General features: G+C 49.8%; 5 protein-coding genes across 5 annotated transcripts; 2 read left to right on the forward strand and 3 right to left on the reverse strand.

Moving 5' to 3' along the window:
• Positions 1 to 636: 636 nt before the first annotated feature.
• On the reverse strand, positions 637 to 1,260 carry FOBCDRAFT_296123 (uncharacterized protein; the record flags this gene model as incomplete). Its single annotated transcript, XM_054705916.2, has 1 exon — positions 637 to 1,260. A coding segment is annotated over one exon (624 nt), but the record flags the coding sequence as incomplete, so codon positions are not given.
• A 1,716-nt stretch (positions 1,261 to 2,976) lies between these two features.
• FOBCDRAFT_140634 (uncharacterized protein) lies at positions 2,977 to 4,872 on the reverse strand (the record flags this gene model as incomplete). The annotated part of the gene is made up of 2 exons (XM_059608099.1): positions 2,977 to 4,474; positions 4,742 to 4,872. The coding sequence occupies 2 exons, from the start codon at positions 4,870 to 4,872 to the stop codon at positions 2,977 to 2,979; spliced, it is 1,629 nt and encodes a 542-aa protein (XP_059465415.1).
• A 6,205-nt stretch (positions 4,873 to 11,077) lies between these two features.
• Positions 11,078 to 11,365, forward strand: FOBCDRAFT_100389 (uncharacterized protein; the record flags this gene model as incomplete). The annotated part of the gene is made up of 2 exons (XM_054705919.2): positions 11,078 to 11,153; positions 11,205 to 11,365. Coding segments are annotated over 2 exons (237 nt in total), but the record flags the coding sequence as incomplete, so codon positions are not given.
• Positions 11,366 to 16,214: 4,849 nt separating this feature from the next.
• Positions 16,215 to 17,530, reverse strand: FOBCDRAFT_277050 (2-oxoglutarate-dependent ethylene/succinate-forming enzyme; the record flags this gene model as incomplete). The annotated part of the gene is made up of 4 exons (XM_031183008.2): positions 16,215 to 16,429; positions 16,487 to 16,618; positions 16,680 to 16,786; positions 16,848 to 17,530. The coding sequence occupies 4 exons, from the start codon at positions 17,528 to 17,530 to the stop codon at positions 16,215 to 16,217; spliced, it is 1,137 nt and encodes a 378-aa protein (XP_031038650.2).
• A 3,790-nt stretch (positions 17,531 to 21,320) lies between these two features.
• On the forward strand, positions 21,321 to 23,911 carry FOBCDRAFT_296127 (frequency clock protein; the record flags this gene model as incomplete). Its single annotated transcript, XM_059611879.1, has 4 exons — positions 21,321 to 21,486; positions 21,546 to 21,894; positions 21,976 to 22,285; positions 22,391 to 23,911. The coding sequence occupies 4 exons, from the start codon at positions 21,321 to 21,323 to the stop codon at positions 23,909 to 23,911; spliced, it is 2,346 nt and encodes a 781-aa protein (XP_059465416.1).
• Positions 23,912 to 27,781: the final 3,870 nt, after the last annotated feature.

Consider the following 27,781-nt stretch of genomic DNA (forward strand, 5'->3'; position numbering starts at 1 on the left):
CTCGTCTATCGCCTGGTAGTCGACTGTGGGCGTCTTTAGTTTGTTAAAGTTCTCCCGGTTCACCTTGTTGACCTCATGCTTCATGCAGAGCAGTTGGGCTGCCCCGCCGACCTTGCAGGGATGGTCCATGAGGGTCTTTGTCTCGTCTCGTGAAAAGGGAATGCCAAGTCGGCATTTCTGCAGCATTTGAATGAAGGTCTGGTCCTTCTGGCGATGGATCTCTCGGAGGTGGACGTGCTCAAATTTGGCCTTCTTCCAGGCCATGCTTTTGAATGCCCATTTGTCCGTCTCTTCGAATGGGCCGTGACATTCGTCGCAATTGAACTGGGTATCGTCATCGTTAGGGAGCATCTCTCCTCCGCACAAGTAGCAGAACTGGAACGGCTTCACTGGCGGTAGCTGGCAGAAGTCGCCCGTTACGATCAACTGCAGGCCTCCAAACGGGGGCGGGTCTCTCTCCATCCTGTCCTCGTAGTCATTCCAGCACCTAACGGCCGTGATGCAGTGGTCCATGCGCTCGAGGTGGTGGTTCTCGACCATGCTGATCTCGTCAATGATGAGCACGTCCGTGCCCTTGATGCGCTTCCTGATGTGCTTGCGGAAGCCTTCCTTGATGAGCCTGTTGAGGTCGTACTTGAAGTGATCGGGTGTCCAGCCCATGTACGACCACGTCGACATGCCGTTGACCTGCAGGGCGGCTCTTCCAGTGGGTGCAACAATATTGACGATCTTGCCCATGTCTTCCAGCTTCTTGACGACGGCCTTGAGGACGGTGGATTTGCCGCAGCCGGCAGAGCCGGTGTAGAACACGTTGCGGCCGCGCAGGATTAGGTCGACGACATCTTGCTGCTCCTTGCACAGCGTCGGCTCGATATCCGGCTTGTCCATGGGAGTCGCCGAAATTCCTTGGACGCGAGTTTTTGCTTGAGACGGTGACTCATCTTCCTCGTCATCGCTGAAGGATGAGATTGACAGGAAGCCATCGTCATCACGCTCAATCTGATCGGGTAACTGGGATCGTTGCGCTTTGGGGGTGGGCTCACTGTCTGAGTCTGAGTCGGATGAGATGTCGATGATAGCCTCGGGCGGCGGACGAGACGGTGTCATGATGGCTCCATACGGTCGCTTCCTCTTGGTGCCAGCCATGCTTGAGCGGGGGGAGGGAATCGCGGGCGTGATGGGCGCTTGTGGTGAGAAATGGATTTCATCCTTGGCGAAAGACAATGAGGGGATCCTGGGGCTGGGGGTTGGTTGTGCCATGGCCACTGGAGGCGGTGGTGACCGTCATGTACTGAGGCCCATGAGCAGTACCGAGAGCAGCGAGAGGGAGGAAACTGATGGACGTTAGATACCATACAAGCACGGCCCCTGGAATGGCATGTGGATATGGGATAGGGTACCTGGCCGTCAATTGAATCGAGATTGTCGGACAGATGAGGTCATTGCATAGCCAACGTTGCCGGTGCGCAACCGGAGACGCGATGCGGGCCCTTGAGGCCTTGACGCGTCAAATGGTCACGTGAACAAATAGTTGGATCAGGTATACCTCAGCAGCGCACAGGCCCCGGTAGCAACCGCGGTCGCGGTCGCGGGGGGTGGTGGGGGGCTTCCTGGATCCGCCTATTGTTAAGAAAGTGGCCTTGTCTACACCCAAATCCTTAACAACTGCACAACAAAACCTTTCAATCTGCGCTTTGTGCAGTCGCAAGCCACGGCGATGGCTTCGTCTTCGAGGATACCGCCTGTTGCGAGATCCACACGCCCGCTAATCTAAATCGAGGTGCCCGTGAAGCTCTTTTGCAGAACAGCCCTGCGACGGTGAGCAGCACCATTGGTGTTTCACCCGTTCCCGAGCGGATGGCCCAGACACCATCCTCACCACTTATCGCCGCCACCGCTGCTGCAGCCACGGAAGGAGCTGCACACGCCAGCCCCTCATCGATCTTTGGCACGCAACCAATTTCTATCATCGAGTCAGCCAATGAGCTCGCACGTGAGCATGTGGAAGAGTATAACGCAAAGCTAGAGGTCTTTCAGGCCTTCTGCGCTAAATTTGAAGAAGCCGCTCAACAATTCACCAGCGAGCCGCATCGACGTTTTGCTCAACACTTTGCCGACAGCTTCCTCGACTCCTGGAAACGAGAGCTATCCAGCGCTGGACCGGCGACTCCCAAGCCGACATACAGCAGCGCGGCCGCTACCGCGCTTTCCACCGGCCGTGACCGTCTAGCTCACCGTCAACAACGACAACAAACGACAACAACAACATGGACAGCAACGGACAGATCCACCTCATCGCCAGGGGCAACAACAGGCGACCGCCGCCCCACCCCGACAAGACCTCCATGTCTTCGTCCGTCTAGAAGCCGAAGCTCCGGCAGCGCTGCCCACAAATCCAATCCAATCAAACAAACTGCCAAACAAATCAATCAAATGTGCCAAAATCTTATTTCAAATCAAACAAATGCAAAATACCGGATTTGAAATAACATTTGATATATTTGATACAGGATATAAGATTGGGGATCTAACCTGCCCTTTATAGCCTACCCGGAACCTGGTCAATGCCTGGGGAGTGGATCTGGCCAATCAGAGTCTTCGCAATACTACCCATTAGTGAGCTACCCCCATCATCATTCCCAGACCCCCCAAAGAGAAAGTAGCTTCCTAATATTTCCCCTCTTCGCCCCCACATCGATAGATCGCGTCGTTGGCAGCCTGTTTACTTCTCCCGACGCGTGCCCAACCCTACCCCACCTTTCAAGTTGACGCCGCTGACAGCTACAATGCATCGATGACTGGGGTTAGGGCAGGGGTTAAGCTAGAGAACCGCAGAGCCTATTGTAGTCCTGTAATCCTGTACTCTGTGACGACTTATTTTTGTCTCCTTTTCCCAAGAGTTTTCTTCCTCTGAGCGGCCTTTCCATTTTACCAGGTACTTGACCTGCCTTCGTCTCGTCCTTTTACTCAGTAGCTCTACCCCCCCTCATGAGTTCCTCCATCGCCAGAAAACCTTTTGTCAAACTGGCTGACCAAATCAATGCTGATATCCTTTCTCTTCTCCCATGCATTTGCGTCGTCTGGAAAGCCTTTCCATTTCACAAGATACAGAATCCGCCTTCCTTGCTTGCACTTAGCCAATAATCGATCCACTTCCCACACAGCTCCATCGGGGTCTAATGCTGTAGGTTGGCCCATCTCACTAGCGGAGACCCTGTTCTGGCGCGATGAAGACGCATATCCATCTTTAGTCCTCAGATCTTCCTCGCAGTTCTGGTCAATGTAAAGCTGTGGATCGATGATATCTGAGTTCTCTGAGGTCGACAGAATGAATTGAAGCCTTTTACTTGCTTCGTATGCATTGCCGAAGTTATCGTCATTGCTTTCGTCAAGTTGAGCTCTTGATGTGTCCGCTTTGACAATCGAGGCAGGCTGCAGGAGGCCTGATGCCTCGTTGGAACTAAGATGCTTAGAGTCGGCCATGTCGTCAATGCTATAAGGAGATAGCAGAGAAGGGTATGAAGTACCGCCCCTTTGAGGAACTGATTCAATCCCAGTGGAAGATGATGTAGCCAAATCATGTGTTCCTGACAAGGCTGTGATGTCTTGAGGTGGTTGTTGGCCTGCCTCTTTGTCTTGACCAGAACTGATCGCCGGGTTACTCCGCAAGTGAGGATGTAGACTTTTATCATTCCCTTGAATTGATGAGAGCATATAGGGAAAGCTGGTTGAAGACGGCGAGGATTGGACATCTGAGCGAGACCCCCCGTCATTTTCATGCCCGATCTTCTCATTCTCGGTAAGTTCCGATAAAGACGAAAAATCGTCCCCCATGAGACCGCCACTTCTTGGTAGACTCTCAGATGACACCCAATTAACAAACGTAAGGTGACTGCAACTTCCGTAGAATACCGGCTTCACCTGTCTGTCAATTGAGGATTGGGCACAGTGTCGCTCGAAGGGCGGGGACATCGTGTCACCGCTTAGGCCGTCTTCATCGAGTGTTTTGTGCTTCTTTATGGGCTTCCCAGAAGTGCTATGAATGTCCGCTAAGTGTAGCCACAGATCCTTAGGGGACGTTGATACTACCGGACAATCCAGGTGCGGACACTGTAACTGAGAGTGGTTAAGCTGAGATTTGGTGAACGCTGAAACACAAACGGAAGCATGTCGCTGCCAACCGCTTTGGTCCCAAAATTGTTGTAAGCTATGGTTTGCGGGATACTTATGGCTTCCTAGATGAACAGGGCAATAGCCAGGACAGGCAATTGCGTTACGCAAAATAATCAGATCACATCGAAATGGCGACTGTTGGTTTTCGATGTGATCTTGGCAGTGGATAGTCCATTCCGATTCGCCCTTCACCCAGCGATTGCAAATAGAACAGAATTGGACAAAGGGGCTTTGCTTGCTGTGATGTTCTTCCCAGCAATGAAAGGCATGCTTCCTTCTTGCCAGATTTCGAAGCGGAATACTAGAATGAGAGGGAAATTGTGTAAGTTTTCAAGATTTTCAGTCATACGCTAGTGGTAGGAATTTGTTACCTTTCCATGTCCTGCCCACAGCCAGGGACTGCACAGATGCCGTCTACTGGATGTAGCATGTTCTGATATGCGATGACAGGGACTTTTCCCAAGAGAGATGAGATCTTGTAGCGCGGAGCGCCCCTCGTGGCTTAAAGGCGCTGTTGAGAACAGGATTCGAGAAAGACGGGTGTGTTCCGGTAGGAAGTGCATGGTACGAGCGAAGTGCCTGCTTATGCAGTTTGTGTTCGGTGGAGTATTCCAAGACTTGCCTTTCCTGCATCTCCTGTAGCTTGGCGGCCACCAATTGCCTTCTCTTTGTAGTACATCTGTATCTAGGGACATTCATTGTTTCTTCCAATCATTGTTCTCACCATTGACCCACCCAAATTATTGCGACCATCATGATTTTAGTATGTGATTACAAATGCGCACGAAACCATCTATACGAGTAGTAGATGCAGTTACACTGTGTTCCTTGTGATTTTCAAGCGTCATAATGCAGGATTGGCTTGTTGGTTGCGTGTTCTTGGAGCTACTCTAATGTTACCAGGCCAACATAAGCCGCCGGGCGTAATAAATTGTATTGTATTGTAGTGTTACCTGGCACACCAATTTAAGCTCTTCATACCTGAATAGGCGGGAATAGAGCAAATAACCCTCAATTATGGCTGTTAGCCGCCAATGACACAATATTATACTCTGGCGCTTTAAGGCTTCCGTAAAGGACCTGTCACCGCGTTTTGTCAGAACAGGCTTGCTTTCTTCTAAATCTAAATTCCACACGCTTATCTGTCGACAACAACTCTCTGGCGGCCAATACCGTTTGCCACATGACATGACAGCTCGTCAGCCACATGGACTGGATGTAACGAAAACACCGATAAATAACACTGTTGCGTAATGATGACGTTGGATGCAGAAATCCACCACTCGCCACAGCAGTATGTACAGTACACCACGGTTCGCCCTGCATTTTCGTTTTTATCTAAGCGGAAAAATCATTTAGTTATGCCTACTACATAACGGTTACAAACTGAAGTAACCTAATGTATCCCTTTGACTGTCGTAAGCCTCCACTTCCGTACCTAGCAGCGGGGTTAGCCAATAAAAATGCATTAAATCAAAGGTACATTTATCCCCACCTAACTTTGGTTGTGCCAAAGGTCTCAGCAATTGCCAAGTCTACATAAAGCTACATTACATTCTTGACACCTATCGTGACTGCGGCGCCCTTCGACTGTTACTGCTAATCGCAAATAATACTGCCCTTGATCTTCGAGACCGACGCTGACCTAGCCGGAGGCCTTGACAGGCAAGGCATTCAGATTTTCCTTTGCGAACGCGAGTGTGCTGTAATGTAGGCGTAAATTCGTTTCCAGTCCGAAATCTCTTTCTTGATTGCGTCTTCGGTGCATACGCTTCCATAAGATCATTCACAAGCCGTTGCCGCCAACTGCCTTGCGAAATCTCTGCCTTCCATTGCGGCTGCCCTCGCTGCTGCAAAATGAAGCTATTTACAAGGGCAATTTCCAGGAGAAAGTCCCAAGCCAGGGCTTGCCAGCCGCCTCGGCGCACACGACGGTCAAGGCCCCAATAAGCTCTCATTTGGTCACCTCGATCCACGGCATTCATCTCGTTGTTATAGATAGCCAGTGAAGTAAATAGTGCAAAATCCCGTATACGATATTTTTTCAACTCCACACTGCACTGTATTGTTTAAGAATTTGCTGCACTGCACGGTATACGGTATTGCACTGTATTTGATCGATATCGTATTGTAGTATCATATCGCACGGTGTGTAAAGACCCACATGACCTCGGTATAAAACTAACCAATTATGTAAAGATTGAGGTTTAAGACAGCCTGCTCGACCAAAGAAGAGAATTTTCACGGCCAACATACAGCAGCACACTATTTCCAAATGATAAGAACGCCTGAGAAGGCGTTCTCCCGGACCTCACTTGTGTTGAGCTAACGGGTATAAACAGGTAGGCAGCATTACTACTGAACTAAAGTTTCGTATTTCCTACGTACAAGAACGAAGTAAAAGCAACGATTATAATAAAACTCTGCAGGTTCATTTTTTTAAGTATTTTATATATCGTTAACATCGATTCTTAGGGTTGGTATAGTTCTGATATGTAACGGTATGATACAGTCAACAGGCCTGAAGCGCTGGAAATGCAGTGGATTGACTACGAACAACTAAGCTGAAGAGGAAAGAAGGGAAACCTGTAATATTGTCTGTTACACGTGTCGAAAACCCAAGCGTTGAGTCACGCGGCAGCCCAGGTAGCAGTTACTGTGAAGCTTCACCGTGAAGCCGACCGTGACATGGTACTCGTCAAATAGGGTGGGAAGCTCGAGGCTGATGCGTACAACGAGAGGTCTCGTATTACCCGTATTGCACTGTATTTGCACCGAATGAATATCATATTATACGATATCTGAATGTCCCTGCACTGCACTACACGGTTTTCGGTATTGCTTGCACTGCACGGTATTTTTATACCGTGCAGCCAATACGATATTGAATATGATATTGTCTTATTTACGGCCACACTATTTACATCACTGCAGATACGCTCTTATACAAGCTATGAGCACCGATTTCGCCGTGGCCCGTGGCAGGCGCTCCTTTGGTCCTTCCTTCTTGATGTAGCACTTGCGAATAGCTTCATTTTGCAGCTCAAGACCTCACAGCCCCAGTGGCCGCCTTACAAGACCCTTGAGAGCTGGAAGAGGTGCATTTCTGACACACTATTCGTCAAATTCGGCCAAGAAAGCGGCGCAAGAAAGAGATCTCGGTCAGGGAAGGAGGAGGACTTGAACGATACTCAATCACGGCAAAATCACCTGCAAAGAGATATCAATCATGTCAACAGGGGGATATTCTCAGATTGCCTTGCTTGCAAAGGCTTCAGGCAGGGGCAGCCCCGACCCTTTAAAAAAAAGGAAGGTTGAAAATAGCCTCTTGCAGCCAATAACAGGCAATGCACGAAGTCGGCATCGAGGAGGCTCAGGTAGACAGACCTTGTATGGCTGTAAAGTCTGTGAGGTAGCTATTTGTAACAATCAAAACTGCTGGGACTTTTACCATCATACAAATTAGTATGTGTGGAGAAGTACCGTTAGTTTCAGTTATTTTAATTGGTCTTACACCCCTGTCGTGACCCCGCCTAAGGGCTGTGGCACTCAAAGGGATAAGGGAGGTATCCCTTGAGTTGTGTTGAGCCTCCCGGCCGTACCGAGCCCCACATCCCCACATTTGCCATGAGGTACATGAGGGGAACATAGTAATACGTCATTAATTAATTTCGCCTTTATTACCCTACAAATCATTTCGAATGAATTGATGACTTCCCAATCAATACCTACAGAGATATCGGCGGAGGCGCTTAACGCATATGATGATAGTAGCTTCATCAACGAAGAGAATAGCCATCAAGAGCATGAGGGTGATAGCACCCGGAGACCAGCTTTCCCAACTGCTGAGGACCGAGGCTTCAATTTTCAACCATTCGAGGTGCCGCGACGAGAGCTTCGCGTTAAGGAGCTACCCCAGAACCCGCTGATATTTTTCTAACACTTCGTGCCTGTTTCAATAGTCAGCAACTAGGTCAAATATACCAATGACTTGGTTAACAGCCTACTTCAGAGTGGCGTTATTGATAGCCAAGAACACGAAATAACAGAGAGATCACGCCTTCGCCCCTGGAAGCCAACTACCGCCGCAGAGGTTTATGTCTGGCTTGGGATCTTTATTTATGTAGGAGTCCACAGCGAAACAACGGTCTAAGACCATTGGAAGACCCCTCAGCTAGAGGACCAGCGACCTGAACATTCAACAATAAAGTTCATGACTTATGACCGATTCCAACTCCTTCATCGTCACCTCCGGCTTTTTTACCACACCAAATTCACTGACGATGATGACTTTCCTATTGTCTTCCAATGCGTTCGGCGGTGGTCTCAGCATATTCAACTTGCAACAACAAAGCTTTGTGATCCAGGCTCAAACTTACCATGGATGAGGGCATGATCCGATATATCGGGAGGAATAAGCAAGTTACGTACGTCCCCAATAAAGCCTATCGACACAGTCCTCAAAGTATGGATAGCTGCCCAGCTGGGCCTCTTTATGAGGTGGATTTGGCACCAGCCCGGGGCAAAATATGGTCCAGTTGGTGTTTCGGCGAAGAAGCCGGCATCGCAGAAAGGGAGAGGGAAAGGCAAGGGACGAGGCAGCCGACGGAGGACATAATACGAGGCTGATGAGGATGACGAGATCAAGGAAGTTATCCACGTCATCACAGAAGCCGGGAATAAGATGATGGCGCTGAACTCGACTCAAAGCGTTGTTATTGCCCTCATCAACCTGCTGCCGGAGTTGACATATCATGTCTTTGTGGATAACCTATTTTCGTCGCCAGACCTCTTTCGCTCCCTTCGCTAGCATGGCCATGGCGCGACCGGCACAGCACGGCCTAATTGTGGTATCTATAAAGGTCTTGCAGACGCTAAAAAGGCCGACAAGGCTGGCAAGTCAGGTTTCCAATGTAATGAGATCAAGGTCATTCCAACTGCCGACAATCAAGTAAGAAGACTCAATATTCTTCCTTATAATTTGGCTAATAATTCATCTTCTTCTACTTCCCTAGGTCAATCAGATAGCTTGGAAGGATAATGCCCTCGTATTGCTCCTTTCAACTGTCTTTACTGGCGAAGAGAGATGTGATCGTTGGAGGAAGAGGCCGTCAACAAAGACCCTAATGGCACGGCCAATACAACGCTTTTTTAGTGGCGAGCCGGTCAAGCTTATATCTATCCCTACCATTGCCGCTTCCTATAACGACGAAATGAATCATGTTGACCGAGGCGACCAAAGGAGGTCATATCTAGGCTATGATCACCCTATCCGCCGAGGCGCTTGGCAGGCTATTGCTTGGACCTTCTTATTGGATGTAGTCCTTATAAATAGCTTCCTCCTGCAGCTACACAGACAGCCGGCTTGGAGCCGTTATATGAGTCAGAGGAAGTGGAGGGAAAGCATCTACAACGCGGTCTTTCAGGCCTTACATCCACAGAGCCGGCCAAGGCAGGCATTTCGAGCCGGAGACGAATTTACGCCCGTGGCACAACATAAACACATCCGAAGAGGGAAAAAGTCGGATTGCCTTGCTTGTAAAGGACTTCAATTAGGGCAGTCAAGATCAAAAAGTACAAGGAGGCCTTTGGCGCCGGTGAGCAATAACAAAAGAAGGCGTCAGTCAATTTGGGGATGTGAGCAGTGTGATGTAGCGATTTGTAACTCGAGAGATTGCTGGTACTTTTATCATAGGCTAAATTAGGGGGGGGCAATAAGTACCTTTGTACTGATGCATTTTAATTGGCTGTAACCCCCTGCCGTGACCCGGTGGGAGGCTCAACACAACTCAAGGGATACGCAATTACCCAACAAGATTTTCAGTTTGCATTGGATCTGCAGAATAGTAACGCCAGTATATGTATAGCCTAGACTCTCACAAAGCCATTCGCAATTGAAGTTCGTCATCCTTTGCTCATCCAGCTCCCGGAGCAGAAGCACCGTGCGCCAGGGATTATTGCAATCGGCCGAGGTCAATGAACTCGGAAACCTGAGCAGACTGAAGATACCACAGGACCACAACCAGGGCGATTTATTGAAAGCGAGACCCAATAAGGAAAGTATAGCACAAGAAAGCTAAATTAGGATTGAATTCCCGAGAATGGAAACTGGCAATACTTCTGGGAGTCCAGTAACAAGGCGAAAAACCTATCGCCGGCTGTTTCATCCGCTTAGTTTGTTTTTTATTGCCTTTCCGGTATACGAAGTTCCTCGTACTTTCCTTAGCCTTTCAACCCTATCTACATCAGAACTCGCAGAGGTAGACTAAGGCAAGGGTAAACTCTCTAAAGGTCTGCGTCACAGTTTGATTAAGGTAGAATAGGGCGGAGGACGCCAACTGGAATCTGTTAGGCTACTTGTTTATTCGCACGTGAAGGTGGCGAGCTTCCCAAGACAGCAGCCGGTGATATTCAGGTTTAATTTGTCTCATGTGGGCCAGCTCTTTCTACTGTCTACGCAAGAGCAGTACAAAGATATATGCAGCAGAAAAACAACGAAAGAGATATGTCAGTGGCGTAGAGACTAGGCAATAGCAACGCCTTTTACCTCCACCTACGTTAGGTAATTTGCTGCACATCTCAAGCTTCCATGCCAGGGCAAGACGAACACAACTGAATACGAGAAGCTACAAGCCATGGTTAACTACTATTAGCCTCACCCTCCATCGTACCGCTTTGACCTCACATGCCAATGCACATATGCAGAGGCATGGCGATTGCCCGATCAGGGAGCGAGCGAGATCCGGTCAGGCTATAACCATCAAATATAAATATCCCCGTTCTCTTCCTCCATGGTTTCTGGCAGCACCATCAATCTTCTGTTCCAACTTCAGATTTACCTGATCGCCAACCACAATATTCTGCTCAAATACAATTTCCCGTACCCGCAACACACCTAGCCACCATGAAGCTCAGCCTCGCAACTGTTGGATGCGTCCTCCTTGGCATTGCCGCTGCCTTCCCTGAGCCTGATCTTAACGGTATATCTACCCGCTCAAGTATCAGTTATGTATGCAGCTAATACCTCATAGCCCGGGGCGGCAAGACGTCCTGCTCAAGCTGCAAAGAGAGAGACACTTGTGGCAAAACACATGGCTGCCACTGGGAACCCAAGTATGAGTGCAAGAAGAAAGATGACGCGCCTGGTCAGGGAAAAGAATGTTCCAAGGGGGGTAGAGCCGACGACGAGGATAAATGCAACAAGCATCCGTGGTGCCACTGGATCTGTGTTGATCAAAGCAAGGGGGAATGCAAGGAAAAGAAATGGTAGGGCATCAGACGTAAGATGGCAGGAGAGCCCTGGCCAAGCACTCCTTTGTTATCCCAGGTTTGTCTAGCCATGGACGTCAAACCTCGTCAACGTGTTACACACTAAGGGTCTCTTTTTTTACATCACGGTCATTATCTTTAGGTTAGGAGAACCCAGAATGAAATCAAATCAGTCCGTATTTGAACTGAAAATGCCGCTGTCCTATTCTTTCTCATAGTGTCGAAGTAGTATTTTGTCTATATTGTAATCATCGCAGAGAGTATATACATTTTGTGTCGTACCGCTATCCGGAGGAGTGGCTCTTATAAATTTCCACAAAAGGGACTCTTTTATTTGACCGAACCATTTCCTAGATCGTTTCGGTTTAGTACAAGGTTCGGCCGTCTTGGAGGGGACTTAGTGTGGCTTGACTGTGTTTCCTTTTGTAACTGCGCTTTTCTCCACTTGTGGCAATTCTGCATGTTTGATGTAACCCTTTTATTGAAGGCTATTTTGAGTTTTGGTTCCTTAAAGCTTCACTGACTAGGTCATCATTTTCGACAGACTTATCGGTTACTCCTCGGCTTGTATTATTGCATATGCCCTGAGGACCATGGGATAGAGAGAGAGGATTTATTGAGCTAGTATTAAAGAAAGAAGAGTAATTATTTACCTCCAGGAAGCTATAGCTATAGACTATGCTTAGTTACTGGTTGAGGTTTAATATAGGTATAATATGTAGAAATTAAGAGGAAAAGCATAACTCAAGGTCTTTTATATAATGCCTTGTTTATGTAATAACGTACATGATAAGCGAGTGTCTCAGACAAGCGAGTGTCTCACTATACTGTGCTACCTAAAAACAGCTTACCCTATAACACTTTTTTAGCTAAAATAAAATAATAGAAAATAGTAAAAACTATAGTTTTAAGTAGTATAGCTTTTAAAACTAAGATATTATTTTTTAGATTTTTTTTAATATTATATTATATAAAAAACCTGCTAAAATACAGTATAAATAGATTTTCTTTAATAACTCTATAAATAATTTAGCTATAATTCTTTTATAAAGTATATAGCTTTTTTATATAGTTAAAAGTAAGTTATACAGCTTTTAGCTTTTTTAGACTTAGCCTGAATTCTATATAAGCTTTGAAAAGTCAGCTTTTTAGGTGTAAAGTGAGGTGAGACACTCGCTTGTCTGAGACACTCGCTTATCGATGGTGCCCGCAATTACGTCGTAATTCGCTTAGACCACGTGACGACTTATCCCCGCAAAAAGCGACCCGTGAAATCGTGTGCGCGACGCCTGATAAGTGCGTTTGATAAGTTCCCTGCAACTTATCTCGCTCCGGACGGAAATACGACACCACATAGAAAGGCCCCGATCGACCGAGATGGCCGCAGACGACTCGTACACGGCCGCAGACGAGCGCGCCCGCGCCGCCCGGAGGGCGTGCCTCCAGGCGAAGAAGGACGAACAGCCGGCGAACACGGCGCGGAGTTACGCTGCGAAGCAGCGGGAGTGGAAGGCGCGTCCTCCCCGGCCGCCCCCCTCTCTTCCCCCTTTCCCTTCCCTCTTTTTACGCAGGAGCCCCATGGACGGCTAACAGACGAAAACCTATAGGCCTGGTGCCGTACGCCCCGGCCTGCGGCAGACGGTTCACTCTATAGCTGGCCCGACGGCGAGCTCGTAACGCCGGACAAGCTAGCGGCGTGGCTCAAAGAGGATATCCTCTTACGACGCGTAGCGCCGCCGCAGAAGAAGCCACGGGCACGGGGTAGGGGTAAGGGTAAGGGTAAGGGCAAAGGCAAGGCGGTACAGTTACGGCAGCAGCTTGAACAGGAGCAGCTCGAGGCCGCGGCCCTGGCAGAGGCCGAAAGCCTAGCCGAAGCCCTAGAGATCCCCCTGGCCGAGGCCGCCGAGCTGCTTGCGGACGACCGCAAGGGCTACGTGCCACCCACGGCCCTTGCGCCGGCTGCAGCAGACTAGCCGAAGGATCTCTGCTTACGAGGGGCACTATCGACGCCTATATCGCGGCCGTTATCGAGCTCTGGCGGCTCCAGGTAGCCCACGGCAACGCAAACACGGAAAACCCCCGGGGCGCCGCCGTACGAGGCTTCCTTGAGCAACGCGGCCGGCAGCGGGGGAAGCACGACCGCGCCTCATTTAAAGACCGCGGGACTGACGGGATCCAGGCCGGCTATTCACCCGACGAATGGCTCCGGGTCCAGGATCTCCTTCTCAGCGGGGCCGCATACATGCCGCAAAACCTCCGTACGCGAGTTGACCTCCTATTCGGCCACTACTACCTCTTACGGGGGGAAAACCGCCGTAAGATGGAGCTTGCAGACCTGTCTCTACTCGACTATCCGTCTTCAGAAGGCCCGACCCCCTGTGGCTGCCTCGTTACCCTTTTGCGAGACGGTAAGCTAAACAAGACGGCAAAGAAAGAGTTCATGGGTGCCCTCCGGCACAAGGACCCCTTGTTCTGTACGCAAGGGGCCTTAGCACAGCTCTTCTTCTGGCGCTGGCACGTCGCCGGCGAGCCGTCCCCGTCCTTCCGGCGCCGCCAGGACTGGTATCGGATCAAGGTTCTTGTCGGACGGACCGCGAGCAGGAGCTCTCGTACCCGACGCAGCTACAAGAGACCTGGCGTATCTTCGGTGCTGCTGGCCTTATGGCGTCAAAGAAGACGCACCTCCCGCGCAGGGTAGGCGCCCAGGACGCGGAGACCCACGGCACGTCGCTCGCCCAGATCTCGCAGGCCGGCCGCTGGAACCAGAGCGTGCTCTGCCAGGCCTATCTTACGCATCTACCGCGCCAGTTCATGCGTATTGTCGCCGGCTTCTCGGCATCACCCGGGGACTACTTCCTCGCGCGTGCGGCCCACGAGCCCCCGTATGTCTTACAAAAGCAGCTCTGGCCGTGGATCGAGGAGTGGGAGCCTCGCTTTGAGGCTCGCGCGCGACGGCATTGCTGGGCAGAAGGTGGCCTCGACGACTACGACCTAGCCGCCGACGGCTTCCTTAAGCTTATGCGGCGCCTGCGCATAGTACTGTTACAGGACCTGGCTGTATTGCAGCCTCGCTATCCGTCGCTACCCTTCTTTGCCTATGCCCCTTTTAACGGGCCCGAATGGGATGAGTTCGCCGTCGCCGTTCGCTCTGACGCGGTAGGGGCTACGGAGCCGTTAAGCCTGCTCGTACAACGCGCGCTGCCAGAGCTTAGCGGTGTATTAGAGAGCACACGCGAGGCCGTCTTACAGAATAGCCAGCGGCTGGCCATCCGGCTAGAGGCCCGGCTAGAAGGAATTCAGGGCGGCCTCGATGCCCTCCTCCAAGGCAAGGTCCCTGTCACCTTTACCGGCCACTTTGGAGCCGGGCCAGCAGTGTCGCTGGCGCCGGCGCCGGCGCCGTCGACAGCCCCTACCTTGAACTTCAATACGGCTCCGGCTCCGGCTCCAGAGCCTCCAGTACCAGGTGTGCCCGTCGTTGCAGCCCTGGCCAAGGTCTTTACAGTGCGGGATGTCTGGAAGGAATGGGAGGTAGGGATTGCAGGTCGGCCGGCCGTGTCCGATGACCCAGGCCCGGAACCAAGGCCGACTAGGGGCCAGGGCCATCGGGGGCGCTGGGCTCGGCTAGGGAGGAGGCGGACCGCCCCTCGTCGACGGTAAGCTGGCCGTCAGGTAGTATCTTTATATATTTATAGCGGTAACTAGTCCGTATCTATCTATCTATCTAGAAGGCGTATTTTTTTATTCATCTCTTTTTTTTTTTTTTTTTTTTTTTTTTTTTTTTTTTTTTTTTTTTTTTTTTTTTTTTTTTTGAGAAGATTAAGGAGCAGCAGGATCAGCGCATTGCTATGTCGTAGTCCTTGCAGTGAAGCCTGGCCCCCCAGCCGCTGCACACGCAAATATCTCAGCGCCCGCTCGTCTATACAGCGTCGCTCTTGAACCAAACGGACCGCCAGAGCATAGCAGTCCTCCAGCCCTAGAATTGCATCGATTTGGCTCCTAACCGTCGAGATATTCACGTGCGCGGCGCCGGGCACTTATCAGATGGTAGTTGTGTAATCACATACGATTTCCCGAAATTACTCCGCAAAACGACCCCACGATAAGTTCTGCTTATCATGTACGTTAGATGAGTAATGTTCTTGCAGTACCCTTGTTGCTACTAGCGCTCGCTTGTTTGCTGGTCAATGGGGAGTGAGATATGACTGGCTGACTTACTGAGGACCCATCCTGCTATTCCCGCATATCCGGATACCCGGATCCCCGGATCCCCGGTTACCCCCTTCCCTGATCCGGAGCTACGCAAGAGCTCCCCTAGTCAGTAAATTAATCAAGCTACATCAAGCTACACAGAACATGCGAATCGGGCTCTCCCCAGCCTTGCGTTCGTGGAGACTAAGGTGGTACGCAGGTCGGTAGTCGACCGGGGCGTTTTACTGAAAGGCTTGTCCCAGATTTTCGGATTCATGTGGAAGCCGGCGCGATAACAAAGCCCCTCGGAGCGCAAGACCAGGATCATATTGCGGAAGTGCTCCCTTGTCTCGAGACTGAATAGCTTTGCAAGATAAACTTCGCCGTCGTCACAAATAGTATGGGGCTAAAACATTGGGGTTCAATTGTGCAATCTGCTTTTTCCCAGATGGACTAGTATTGCGAGTAACATGCATGAACCAATAGAAACTCCTATAATCCTTTAAGGAGACATAGTACGAAGACTTTCCTGCTTCAACAGATCATAGCGACCCTCGTCAAGCAGCCTTTGGGTCGTGATACGTTCAGGATAGTTTCTCAAACATATCAGTAAAGTGCTTGCCATATTGCACTCCTTCTTTAGGTTCCTGGCCAGCGTTGTACCCAGGGAGGGGTTTGATAACAGCCTGGAAGCTCGGTTCGTGGAAGTAAGCAAAGGCGAACCTCTCCCGGATGTTGAGTCCAACTTTGTGGGGCGTGGATGGAAGGAACGAATTGGTGAGATACTGTATCATGTCACCTGTAAGAGACCAACGAATTAGCATCGCATGATATCTTGCTTATGAAGTTGACTTACCTGGAAAGACGGTAAACACATTCTCTGCGGGAGGCACAAACAACCATCCATCATCGTCTTCTTTGAAGCCCGCTGCACTCTTCTCCCAGTTGGAAAAGTTGTCGCCTTGTTGCGGAGGGCGAACAAGCAAAGCTTCGTGTTGTTAGCAAGATTCCACCAGTAGATAAAGTTCCGTTGTTCTCCAGTTACTCACCTCCCACATCGTCAGCCGCTGCAAGGACCAGAAGTCTGTAATCAGTGTGAGAGCCAATTCCACGACCCTCCTTACCCTTTTCATTGGTCTTGTTGATGGCCGGAAAGCTGTAGAACTTGCGTCAGAGGGTGATGGAGCCAAGATGCATGACAGTCATTCAGGACTTACCGAAGGATTCTCATGTGATGCCAGCCATCTTTAGTGTAATCGGTAAGAGACCCCTCGGGCACACCGAGGCCCAGCTCAGTGAGTTTGAGGAGAATCTCGCCACTTTCACCAAGGCTATTCATGTAGCGCTCCATGGGGTTCTTCATCTCATAGTCCGGCCAAGGGCAGCGTCCGTGGCAAGGCCACTTTGCAACCACCCTAGGCTCATCAAGTTCGAGATCCTTAGTGACAGTGAAGATCTCACTGTAGTCGGCAATACCATCAGTCAACTCTTCACCACTGGCAATGTATCCAGAGTAAGTCTGACTGTCAATACAGGCAGCCTTCTGCGCATACGGCTTGCTGAAAAAGCGCTTGCTGGCAAGGTTAGCAGCCTTGTACAAGCCCTGCTGCTCTGGCTTCATGGCAATCTGCAAGATCCCATCTTTCTTCCAGGCATCGACAATGGCTTTTCCAAGCTTCTTATCTTCTTCACTGCCGGAGACTTCCTCAGGCAAGATAAAGGTCTGGAGTTTTCCAGTTGTGGCAAGATGCCCAGGAGGAACATCAGAGGCCTTTTCAAGGCCCTGAGGATGAGGCTGAGTAGCTGCGGTAGCCATGCTGCGGGCCGCGGTAGGAACGAAGGCGGCAGAAGGCAAAGAAATGGCTTTCATGGCAGCTCGGGAAGCGTTCAGAAGGCTCATGATGATTGGAGGCAGTTGATACACAAGGCTGGTGGTGTTTGTAAAATTCTGTAAGTTGTTTGGAGTGGTGATGTTTTGGCCTCAAAAGCTTGGGCCGTGCTGGGGATGTTATACTTGATCAGAGAATGTTGTTCTGCAGTCGCTATTATCTCAATTCATCCGGATACCATCGGTCCTTGGGCGCTGAGGCACCTTACCGTTTGCGTAAGTTTTCTTTCGAGTGTTGATATGCAATGACACCCTTCAGCGCATACGTTGAGCCGTTGCTCTTGTCTCACAAACCTTGATGAGCTGAAATCTGGTGACATTAACACACCATCTTTCTTTGACAGACGCTTTAGATGGCTTACTCTCTTACGTTGATTCTACCTTTAACCCAACTTGGGACCAGGGGTCTTATTTTACCATCTTCGAACATCAGCATGTGGAAATGATAGCTTACAGAATGTTGGCGCTTCTAGCGGAAATCCCGGAATCGCTTATGGGCGGTTTAATGTATTCCAGGACCGGCGCAAGATGTATACGGATCTATGGACAAGCTCACATTTTTCTACCAGTCCATTCGTCGATAACGAGAATGATGCTCTGTGAGTGCTAGGAATGGCATCGCTACCAGTTCTGAGGTTGCCATCGTAAACTGTTGCTGTTATTGTTGATGATGAGAACTTGTCAGGAAATAAAAGTTGTCCTGCAGTTGTGCCTGGTTCATAGGAAGATAACGAGGCCCTTGGCGCGTCCATGACCTCTTTGAGTCGAACCAATTCTATCTTTATAGCCGTATTACGGCGTAATAAATCTTGGATGGTCTGATCACGGCTTTGGTTGCTCTTCAGCTCCGCTAGCTCGCGTTCTAGTCGCTCTATATGCTCTTGTGCGGATGTGTATCGCCCTCTGGGCCTCTCGATCGTTGGCTCTCTTGCGAGCGAGCTGTTCAGGAGTAAGGGAAGAAACCCTTCTGGTTGCTAACCAATGCTATATTAGTATGATAATAATAAACTATCCTGCTTCCCTTCGCTTGATTTCTGTAAATACAATCTATCTGAGATCCATAGCATCAGGCTGAAAAACAAATAAACAGAAGATGAAACTTACTCTTTCGCTTGGGTTTTGTGGGCTCTTTTGCTAATGATTGTATCATATTCATTATGTATGAAGAGGCAGAAAGTCGACTAAAAGTGATAACAGGCGGAGCCAGCGGTCTTAAATATCCTATTTCTTTTTGTTCTGTCTTTGTGAAATTGTATTTCTCTTCTCTCCCAAACTTATAAAGCCACCTGCATGGTAATGGTAGACAAGTAATGTCCTCCATGTTCTTAGCCGATCTGTCGCAATTTTGGCCAACTGGGGTTAAGACTAGCTTCAACGAGATCTGCACTCTAAAAAATTGATGTCTCAAGTCGAGAACCGAGAATGCACATCAGACCCGTAGAAATGGCGACGGGCATGTCACATTTTGTCTAGCTAACGCGTCGTTACAAACCGGGATGCCTGTGGACAATGGCATGAGACAGACGGGCACCAATTTTCGTAGTCTCGGCGTAACTCGGAAATAACCAATCAGACTACTCCTGTGACAGGCTCCGCGTATGAAGCATGGGCCATACCTATTCAAAAATAGGAGCTTGTAGACTACAAGGGTCGGAAATATATGAATATTGTTCCGTACTTTACAACTAAAGAGGGAAAGGGACCCCGTTTCTGGTAATTCTGTTGTGTTGCTAAGGTCTCATACAACTCGGTGGCCCAATCTTTATGCGTCAAGTTTCTCCACCAGCTCACTTTGGATGTTGCACATAAACAACCGTGTTTGGACTAGAGCAATGCCGTCTGGACACGGAGAACCACATCCTAGCAAATAACTACTTCCATTTAACCTATATTGACGCTGCTCACTCCCTACGCTGAGCCAGCCCCAGGCTCTCCAGACTTACCCCACACCTCCACCAACTGGCTGGTACGCTACACAGCCAAATGACTTACATTGTTCTTGCTTTTGGAAACCGTTTTCACCAGTAACCAGGGACACGATATGGGAACCAGCCAATCGGAGCGAACCATTCGCTTGACACCCACAGCGCTGCCTCGAGCTGTCAGGAAATCATGGTTAACATTGAAGAAGGAAAGCTCACTATCGCAGCGGCTAACCCAAGGACGCCGCCGGCCATAGAAATTAAGCACTGTGGAACCAACGCGTAGGCGGGCTCGCAGGTAGGGCCTTGTAAGCGCCAAGTGAGCATGCGTCTCATTTTTGGATATATCCCGTTTATCGCAACTTTTCAGCGTCGTTGAAAGCGACAGCACTCCATAGTAGGAGAGTCAAGCAGTTAATCATATAGGCGCAAGACTTGCAGATATTACCTCGGTAGATGAATGAGAACAGTTAAGGAGTGCCTGGTTATTTTTATCTCGATCTGTAATAAAGAATTAGCCTTAAATAGTTTAAAAACTTATCCCTAACATTGAGATTAACAATTAATACTATGTTATTGCTCGGTAATATCTATTGAGAAAAATGTTCGGTTACAATATGTCCCCGAAACCCTTCAGAAGCCCAAAGCATCAGGTGAAAAGAGAAAAAACAAGATAATGCTTGTTGACAGCCTCAACCGAGAATTACCACCGACTAAAATACAGGTTTGTACTCTGGAAATATCAACACGACAAGCGACGGTTTGGACGTCTCATCAGATGAGCTACTCCACTCTTTTACGTGAGGAGTCTTCAAGATGGCGGAGTTGGGCTCCGGCGCACTTGATAGGTACAGAACGTATCTTCAACGCTATGATAGGTCCGCGGCACATCGGGGATCCGGGCTCTTGGGTCACTAGGGTCCTCCACTTTTCCTCCACTAGTACGCTGACAAGTGACAAGTGACGTACCCGTTGGCTCTGCTGGCGATGTTCGTCCTGGTGTCCCCTCAATCTCACATCCTTTCCGTTCTCGTACGTTCCTTAGGGCACTGGTTACCATACACCGACTCATGGTCACGACCATTTTTAGGATTGATTGCTTCTATACAACTATCAGAGTTCAACCACTGGTATATCAACCTTTTTACTGTCTACTGCAACAGCTTCAGCGGCTTCTGGGCCGGACTATTGACTTGGCAAGTTGCAGGGAAGCATCCAGCAAGACACTATTTTCCAATTTCTATTTGAGTTCATCGGCTGCTAAATAAGCCAGGTTGTTGAGAACGTATCGCCGCCAACATATCTCTTGCTGGATCACCTCCCGGCGACTACACCAAAAGTGATTCACTTTTCAGCAGCCAAGCCTTCACACAGAAGAGCAGATTCACTTTGCAATCTCCTGGCCGCATAGTTCCAGACATTTCGTCAGACCAACGAACCATACAAGACTCAACTATTACAACCCCTACATGAAGCCAACTTTTATAATCTGGAAATTATATGCAACTCGCTGTCGCCGGTTATAGCTTTATTTAGTTTTGGTAAGCATATCAATGGCTGTTGGGGCTTTCCCCCATAGCTGTCATGGCACATTCGACTCGCCACTGCATATGCAATGATCCCATTTGCGATGTCTTTGCGACAGCTCGATTCCTATCCTTATGCGTTTCATTTATAAGAGGATTTTTTCGATGTTGCTAACCCCACCTTATTGCTCTACAGGACACTCGACTGTTGCTAGACGTCTCCCGACCGATTACACGATCGTCGCACCGTCAAAGTCTTCCTTTCATGTAGCCCATACTTGAAATTTTTGATATCGACAATTGAGCAGTCCTATTAGGGTCTTGCTCCACGTTTCATTGCTTACGGGGGCCAAGATGCCCTTAAATCAAAGCAATCCAGAGAGAACCCCACCACAACCAACCGATTGTTTTCTCCATCTCGATTCCTTCAACGGCAGTCGTGAGACGGTCTTAAGCGACCCACCAGAATGGCATAATGACTCAAGCCTCAACGCGACCACCAACAACAATCCCGCAGATGGTATGCACTACCTATAGGGAACTTGTAGTAATCCAGAAGAGGCTAATGCGAACCTGTAGATAATCTCTCCTTCTCCCGAGAAGAATCTGATTTATTGGATACAGAGAAGCTACACTTGCACACTCGGCATCAGGTTGACCCTCCTGGACCTATCACAGCGCACAGCAGTCGCTCTGATGACTACCGCAGCGTCATCGACGACCTAACGCTCGAGATTCAACAACTAAAGAAGGAGCTCAAGCGCTATAAGCAACCAGGTCCGGCCCTGCTCCATAAAGACAAGCTGTTTGAGATCAAGGTTTATGGGCTGCCCCAAAAGAAAAAGAGAGAGCTCGAAACCATACTGAGAGACCTTGCCGCGGATCACGATGGGTCTCCAAAGGGGTCATCATCGCAAAAAAGGAAAAGGTTATCCACCCACAATAGCGATCACATATATTCCAAATCTAGAGTTCAGCGCAGCCCTGCTCTCTCCTCTACAGGTTTCAGCCTCCGGCCGGCTGACTCCGCCTACGCCTCCATATCAGCCGGTGGCGAGTCTTCGAGAACGCCGTTTTACCTCCCCATCCTGCCTTCAACCAAATCATCAAAGGGCAAGGTCGAGGATTATCTACGAGATGTTCCTGACGGGCTATACCCGCAGCATGTAATCATGACAGACAAGGAGCGAAAGAGTCTTGTTGTTCGTCGCCTTGAACAGTTCTTCACAGGCAGAAGTAACAGTGCCGATGTCTTAAAATTGTCGCCTCTGCGCCCGGGTGGCAGCTTCATCATGGCACGCGTTGTAGCGGATACACAGGTGGCGGGCTCATCTGCCTACCAACCAACAACTCATGAAACTGAGCCTATCCGGGAAGCCAGATTCCTCCCTCTAGAACAATAATCTCGCGCTTGGGAATATCAGTGCCATTTAAGTGACCATGGATCGGCCTCTAATCCCGAAAAGGACACCATAGAGGCAGAAGGCAATGGTAAAGGCTTGGTCTCGTCTACCAAGCCGTTTCCCCCATTCCAGCTTCTTCCAAAACAGCAAGCAACGCGACCTTGTGATCTGGACCCTGATCGTGCTCAGATTCCGTCTGAGAATATGAACTATATCCGACATTTGAACCTACTGTCTCCCGACATACTGCCTGGACAGCAGAGTATCCAGGACATCCACCTAGACCCTGAAGGCTGGGTGTCTCTGAACCTGCTACACAATTTGGCCCAGCTCCACTTGATCAACGTGACTCCTGACTTCGTTCGCTCCGCTGTACTAGAAATCAGCACCAAGTTTCAACTATCTACTGACGGACATAAAATCCGATGGCGAGGCGGATCTAAGGATACCAAGTACAGTAGCCACATCGCTATCCACGATTCGCCAAAAAGTCCTCCGGTCAATAATATCGATGGTTCGGAAAAGACATGTGAGCATCAGAACACAAGCCCGTTCATTAACAATGAATCCCAATTCGGAGGCTTAAATAAGAATGTGTCTGCATTTGACCCGCGATTTTACGCTCGAGTTGAAAGTTTTCGTTACAAGCCACTGTTTGTTCGGGAGGGATCATCAGATGCGAACACTTCACAGGATGCGTCGGTTTACTCGCCTATAGCTGTGGACGACGATAATCCTGGCGAGTCGGACTTAGGCTTGAATTACCCTGGAGGGTCGGCTGGCAAATTGCAACGCCGCGAAGGTGCTATGACATACTACAGCGATGTACCTTTCTGCACTGATTTATCGGGTGATCCAGTTGATGTTTCACCAACCATTCGCACGCCCTTGAGTAGCCAAAACCGGAAAGATTCTCAGCAGTCATTAGACTCGGTTCATCCGCATCGACGAACAACATCTGGGTCTTCCATCAGCTATAGGCCATTGACAGATCGAGGCCAGGGTCTACGTCAGCTGACTTCTTCCACGCACGAGGGTGACCATAGAGACTCGGGTCTGATAAACAATGACTGTGAACAAGCCAGCGACATCGAGCTGGATTTGATTTGGAACGACGATCAGCAGCAATACGTGTCGCAACAGCAGCCTTTAGAAGCCTGCGGACTTGGCGGCGTTCTCCCCGATGATCACTTCATCGTAGTTGTCGATACAAAGCGGCCCAAACAAGATATCCTCCCACAGGCCTCTAAGCCTCAGATTAGGAGACCCAAAGAAGGCATAGAAGAGACGATTGATCAAAGGGCGGCGACGTTAACCTCATATCCTATCCCTGGCGGCTCAGAAACAAAGGTAACCGAGCAATCACCATTTATCGAGATTAAGTATCTGTCGGGGCATATCAAGAGATTAACGCCAGTCCCACTGCCAGCACCTGTTATGTTCTTTCCGCCGGTTAGCGTTGATAATTCCACGTCTGGCGAATATAACGAGCTGTCTATAGATAGAGATAACACCGGATCGTCAGAAGAGGATATGAGCTAACGATATTAACTTATTCCAAGAGCTAAAGTACGGTCTGTTAAATTGAGGTAGCTAAATTTTACAGTGAGGTGCACCTTCAGCGCCAGTGAGCTGTCAATCTAAATTTACTGAAAGCAGCCAAAAGTAGTTTGACTGTGGCCATTACACAATGCATGATTAGTAGGGTCACCGCCCCCTGTCCAAGTCCAGGCTCTAGATGAGAGGATCGAGCGGCTGTACAAGGCAAAAGCCAGTTGGGAAATTGGGAAGTCGGATGCAAGGCGTTTCCCGACAACCAAGTTCTACTGACCTTAGAGTGTTGCTATGTACGATTTACTTTATATCGTCGAAAAGATATCGATGTCGATCGAACAAATCTCAATACTAGCTGAGCGGAGTATGTAACGGAGACAAGGCCATGGGGAGATTGAGAGGGCATACGTTTACATTCTCTACGTGTGGGCACAAGCATTGAAAGAGGGCGCTGCGTTAAAACTCCTATAGAAGGGTGCATCAAGTAGGGTCCAGGGATGCGAAATTTGCACTCGGGCTAATATTGAGATCGAGCTGATGCGTTTACCAACCACTACCTCCGGCTCGTGCAGGCCCTGAAAACTCATTTCATTCCTCGCTCCGTCTGGTTGACGCCCGTTCTGGTTACGGAATGTCTATACCCTCGCTCTTAGAGCAAAAAACCCGGAGAGGAAGCGGGACTGGGGCCGGGCATCTAGCAAAGCGTTCTGGGCTTACCCGGCAGACGATGCGAAGTGTACCGACCGAAGAACAGATTGACCGACTGACCGAAACCCGAAGGAGTAGCGGTAGCGGAAACGACAGCGGACGTAGCGAAATGGAAGGGCAATGCTGCAGAAGGCGCTGGATTTCCTGGTAGAGTCTCGCAGAGAGACCAAACGGTTGCAGGAAGCGCTGAAGGAACAGATGGAGATGACAAGGGAACTCACAGAAGTCGTTGCAAAACAGGAACTGACAGTGCACGAGATGGGCAAGCAGATGGTCAAGATTAAGAAAAACATGGCTGAGAAACTACAACGAGTCCGTGAGCAGATTGAGACCATCGTGTCAAATGCAGCGGAAGAACCCCAACGGTCGTACCCTGGCGTCATATGACTGTCACGCACTTAACCGACAGCCATTCAAGAACCGTGCCCGCTCTTACGACCGCCGCAGACGTACTCTACTGCACGATCAACGCTTCGAGAATAGAAGATGAGGCTATGGCCTTGGCTGGGACGATCCGAGTGACAGTAGAGAATGAAGTCCGCCTCGAGATAGATAATCCGACGTGGCGATGCCATGCGGTGACGAGGATCCAAAGAATACCCATCGTGTTAGGATCACCTGTCGGAACGAGAGCGACCACGAGGTGGTGAAACGCGTAACGGAAGCGAAATTAGCGCTAGGTGCCCGCATCCTGCGAGATGACCTGTACCCCATCAGAGTCGATAACGTTAGTCGTATTGCGGTATTGGATGAGAGAAATGAAGTTCGAGCAGAGGCAACTCAGACCTTAGGTCGAGAGAACGATACCGAAGTCGCGAAAATAGCATGGCTCAGCAGGAGAGACGTCCCCGAAGCGCACGGCTCGATGGTCGTATACCTTAAGAAACGTTCTGAAGCCAGGCGATTCATCAGCGAAGGGTTTTTCGTGGCTGGAGAGGAATTCGGTACCACAAAAGTGTTTGAGCGTCGTGACCGACCAAAACAGTGCTACAATTCCCAGCAGATCACGAACCATAAAGCCTACCAGTGCGACCGACCGCAAGTTTGCCGCAGGTGTGCGCGAGAGGGTCATCACCATAGCAGATGCGCAGAAACGATCCTGAGATGCTTCCCGTGTGGGGGTCCTCATGGGACGTTCAGCAGAAGCTGTCAGAAGCTCTATCCATCACATCATGAATAGCGTATGTCGACTGTTGCAACTGAACGTGGGGAAGCAAGGGCCGGTACATGAGAGCTTAATAAACGACAAAGACATTCAAGATGCAACCGTGCTGGCCATCCAAGAACCCCACGCGCGAAGGGTCCAGGGGAAACTATTGACCACGCTGATGGGGCATCACAGATGGGTCAAAATGGTACCGACGGCCGAGAGAGAAGGTAGATGGGTGATATGGAGTATGCTTTGGGTGATCAGAGAGGTAGAAGCGGAGCAAGTGCCAATAGAGTCCCTAGATGTGACGGCAGCGGTCATCCGACTGCCAGATCGTCTGGTTTTCACGGCGTCTGTATACGTACCGGGGGGAGATGCCCAAGCTCTACAGGACACGTGCGGTAAGCTTGGCAGGGCCATCACGGAGGTGAGGCGGAGGTCAGGAAGAACGGTGGATGTGGTAATTACCGGCGACTTCAACCGGCACGGCCAGATGTGGGGAGGGGACGATACTTCGCCGGCAAGACAGGGCGAAGCCGATCCGATCATTGACCTGATGAACGACTTTATGCTCAGGAGCCTCCTCCGCAGGGGCACGAAGACATGGCAGGGCAGAAATTACGAAACAACCATCGACTTGGTTCTAGCCTCCGAAGAGCTTGCAGACGCAACCATCAGATGCGCAATACACGGTACGGAGCATGGGCCGGATCATCGCACGATAAAGGCGACATTCGACAGTTCGGTCCCGGCACCGAAACAGGAAGAGAAACTGTTGTTCAAGAACACCCCCTGGAAGGAGATCAAAGGGAAAATTGTAGACACGTTGAGGGATAAGCCGAGGGGAAACACAGTGCAGCAGAAAACGGATAGGTTGATGACGGCCGTTCTGGAAGCGGTACAGGCTCTAACACCCAGAACCAAACCATCACCATATGCGAAACGATGGTGGACCAATGACCCCACACAACTGCGGCATGTCTATACGTATTGGAGGAACCGTGCTCGAGCCGCAAGACGTGCCGGGCAGAGCTCTGCTGTCCTCGAAAACACGGCAAACGCTTCAGCAAAGCGGTACCACGATGCCGTCCTATAACGCAAGAATAGCCACTGGAAGGAGTTTCTAGCGGATAACGACAATATCTGGAAAGCAGCCAAGTACATGAAGTCTGGGGACGATGCAGCTTTTGGGAAGGTACCCCAACTCGGTAGGGCGGATGGAACAAAAACGACAAATCATCAAGAGCAAGCTGAAAAGCTTCTTGCCAAGTTCTTCCCGCCACTACCAGACAACATCGAAGACGAAGGGCTGCAGCATCGGAGAGCCCCTGTAATGATGCCGGACCTGACTTTGGAGGAAGTGGAGCGTCAGCTATGGGCGACAAAGTCATGGAAGGCGCCAGGGGAAGACGGACTACCAGCGATTGTCCGGAAGCAGATCTGGCCATCGATCAAACACGACGTCCTCGAAATCTTTTAAACATCACTAAAAGAAGGCGTTATACCAAGATAGTGGAGATATGCTCGAATTATCTCACTCAAGAAGCCAGGCAAAGATGATTATATGATTGCGAAAGCCTGGAGACCGATCTCGCTTCTCGCCACGCTGGGTAAGGTGCTGGAGTCGGTTGTTGCCGAGAGGATCTCCTATGCGGTCGAGACTCATGGACTTCTTCCGACCAATCATTTCGGTGCGCGCAAGCAGCGGTCGGCAGAGCAGGCACTCGCACTTCTACAGGAGCACATCTTCTCGACATGGCACTCACGTCACGTTGTGAGTCTCATCAGCTTCGATGTGAAGGGCGCATATAACGGTGTATGTAAGGAGAGATTGTTGCAGCGGATGAAAGCAAGAGGGATCCCTGAAGTGATTTTACGCTGGGAGGATGCATTTTGCTCCGAGCGAATCGCGACCATCATGATTAATGGACAAAGTTCCGAGAGCAGGCCTCTACCGCAAGCCGGACTTCCGCAAGGATCGCCCTTGCCACCGATATTGT

This window comes from Fusarium oxysporum, chromosome VII (assembly GCF_013085055.1).
Source record: "Fusarium oxysporum Fo47 chromosome VII, complete sequence".
Taxonomy (NCBI): domain Eukaryota; kingdom Fungi; phylum Ascomycota; class Sordariomycetes; order Hypocreales; family Nectriaceae; genus Fusarium; species Fusarium oxysporum.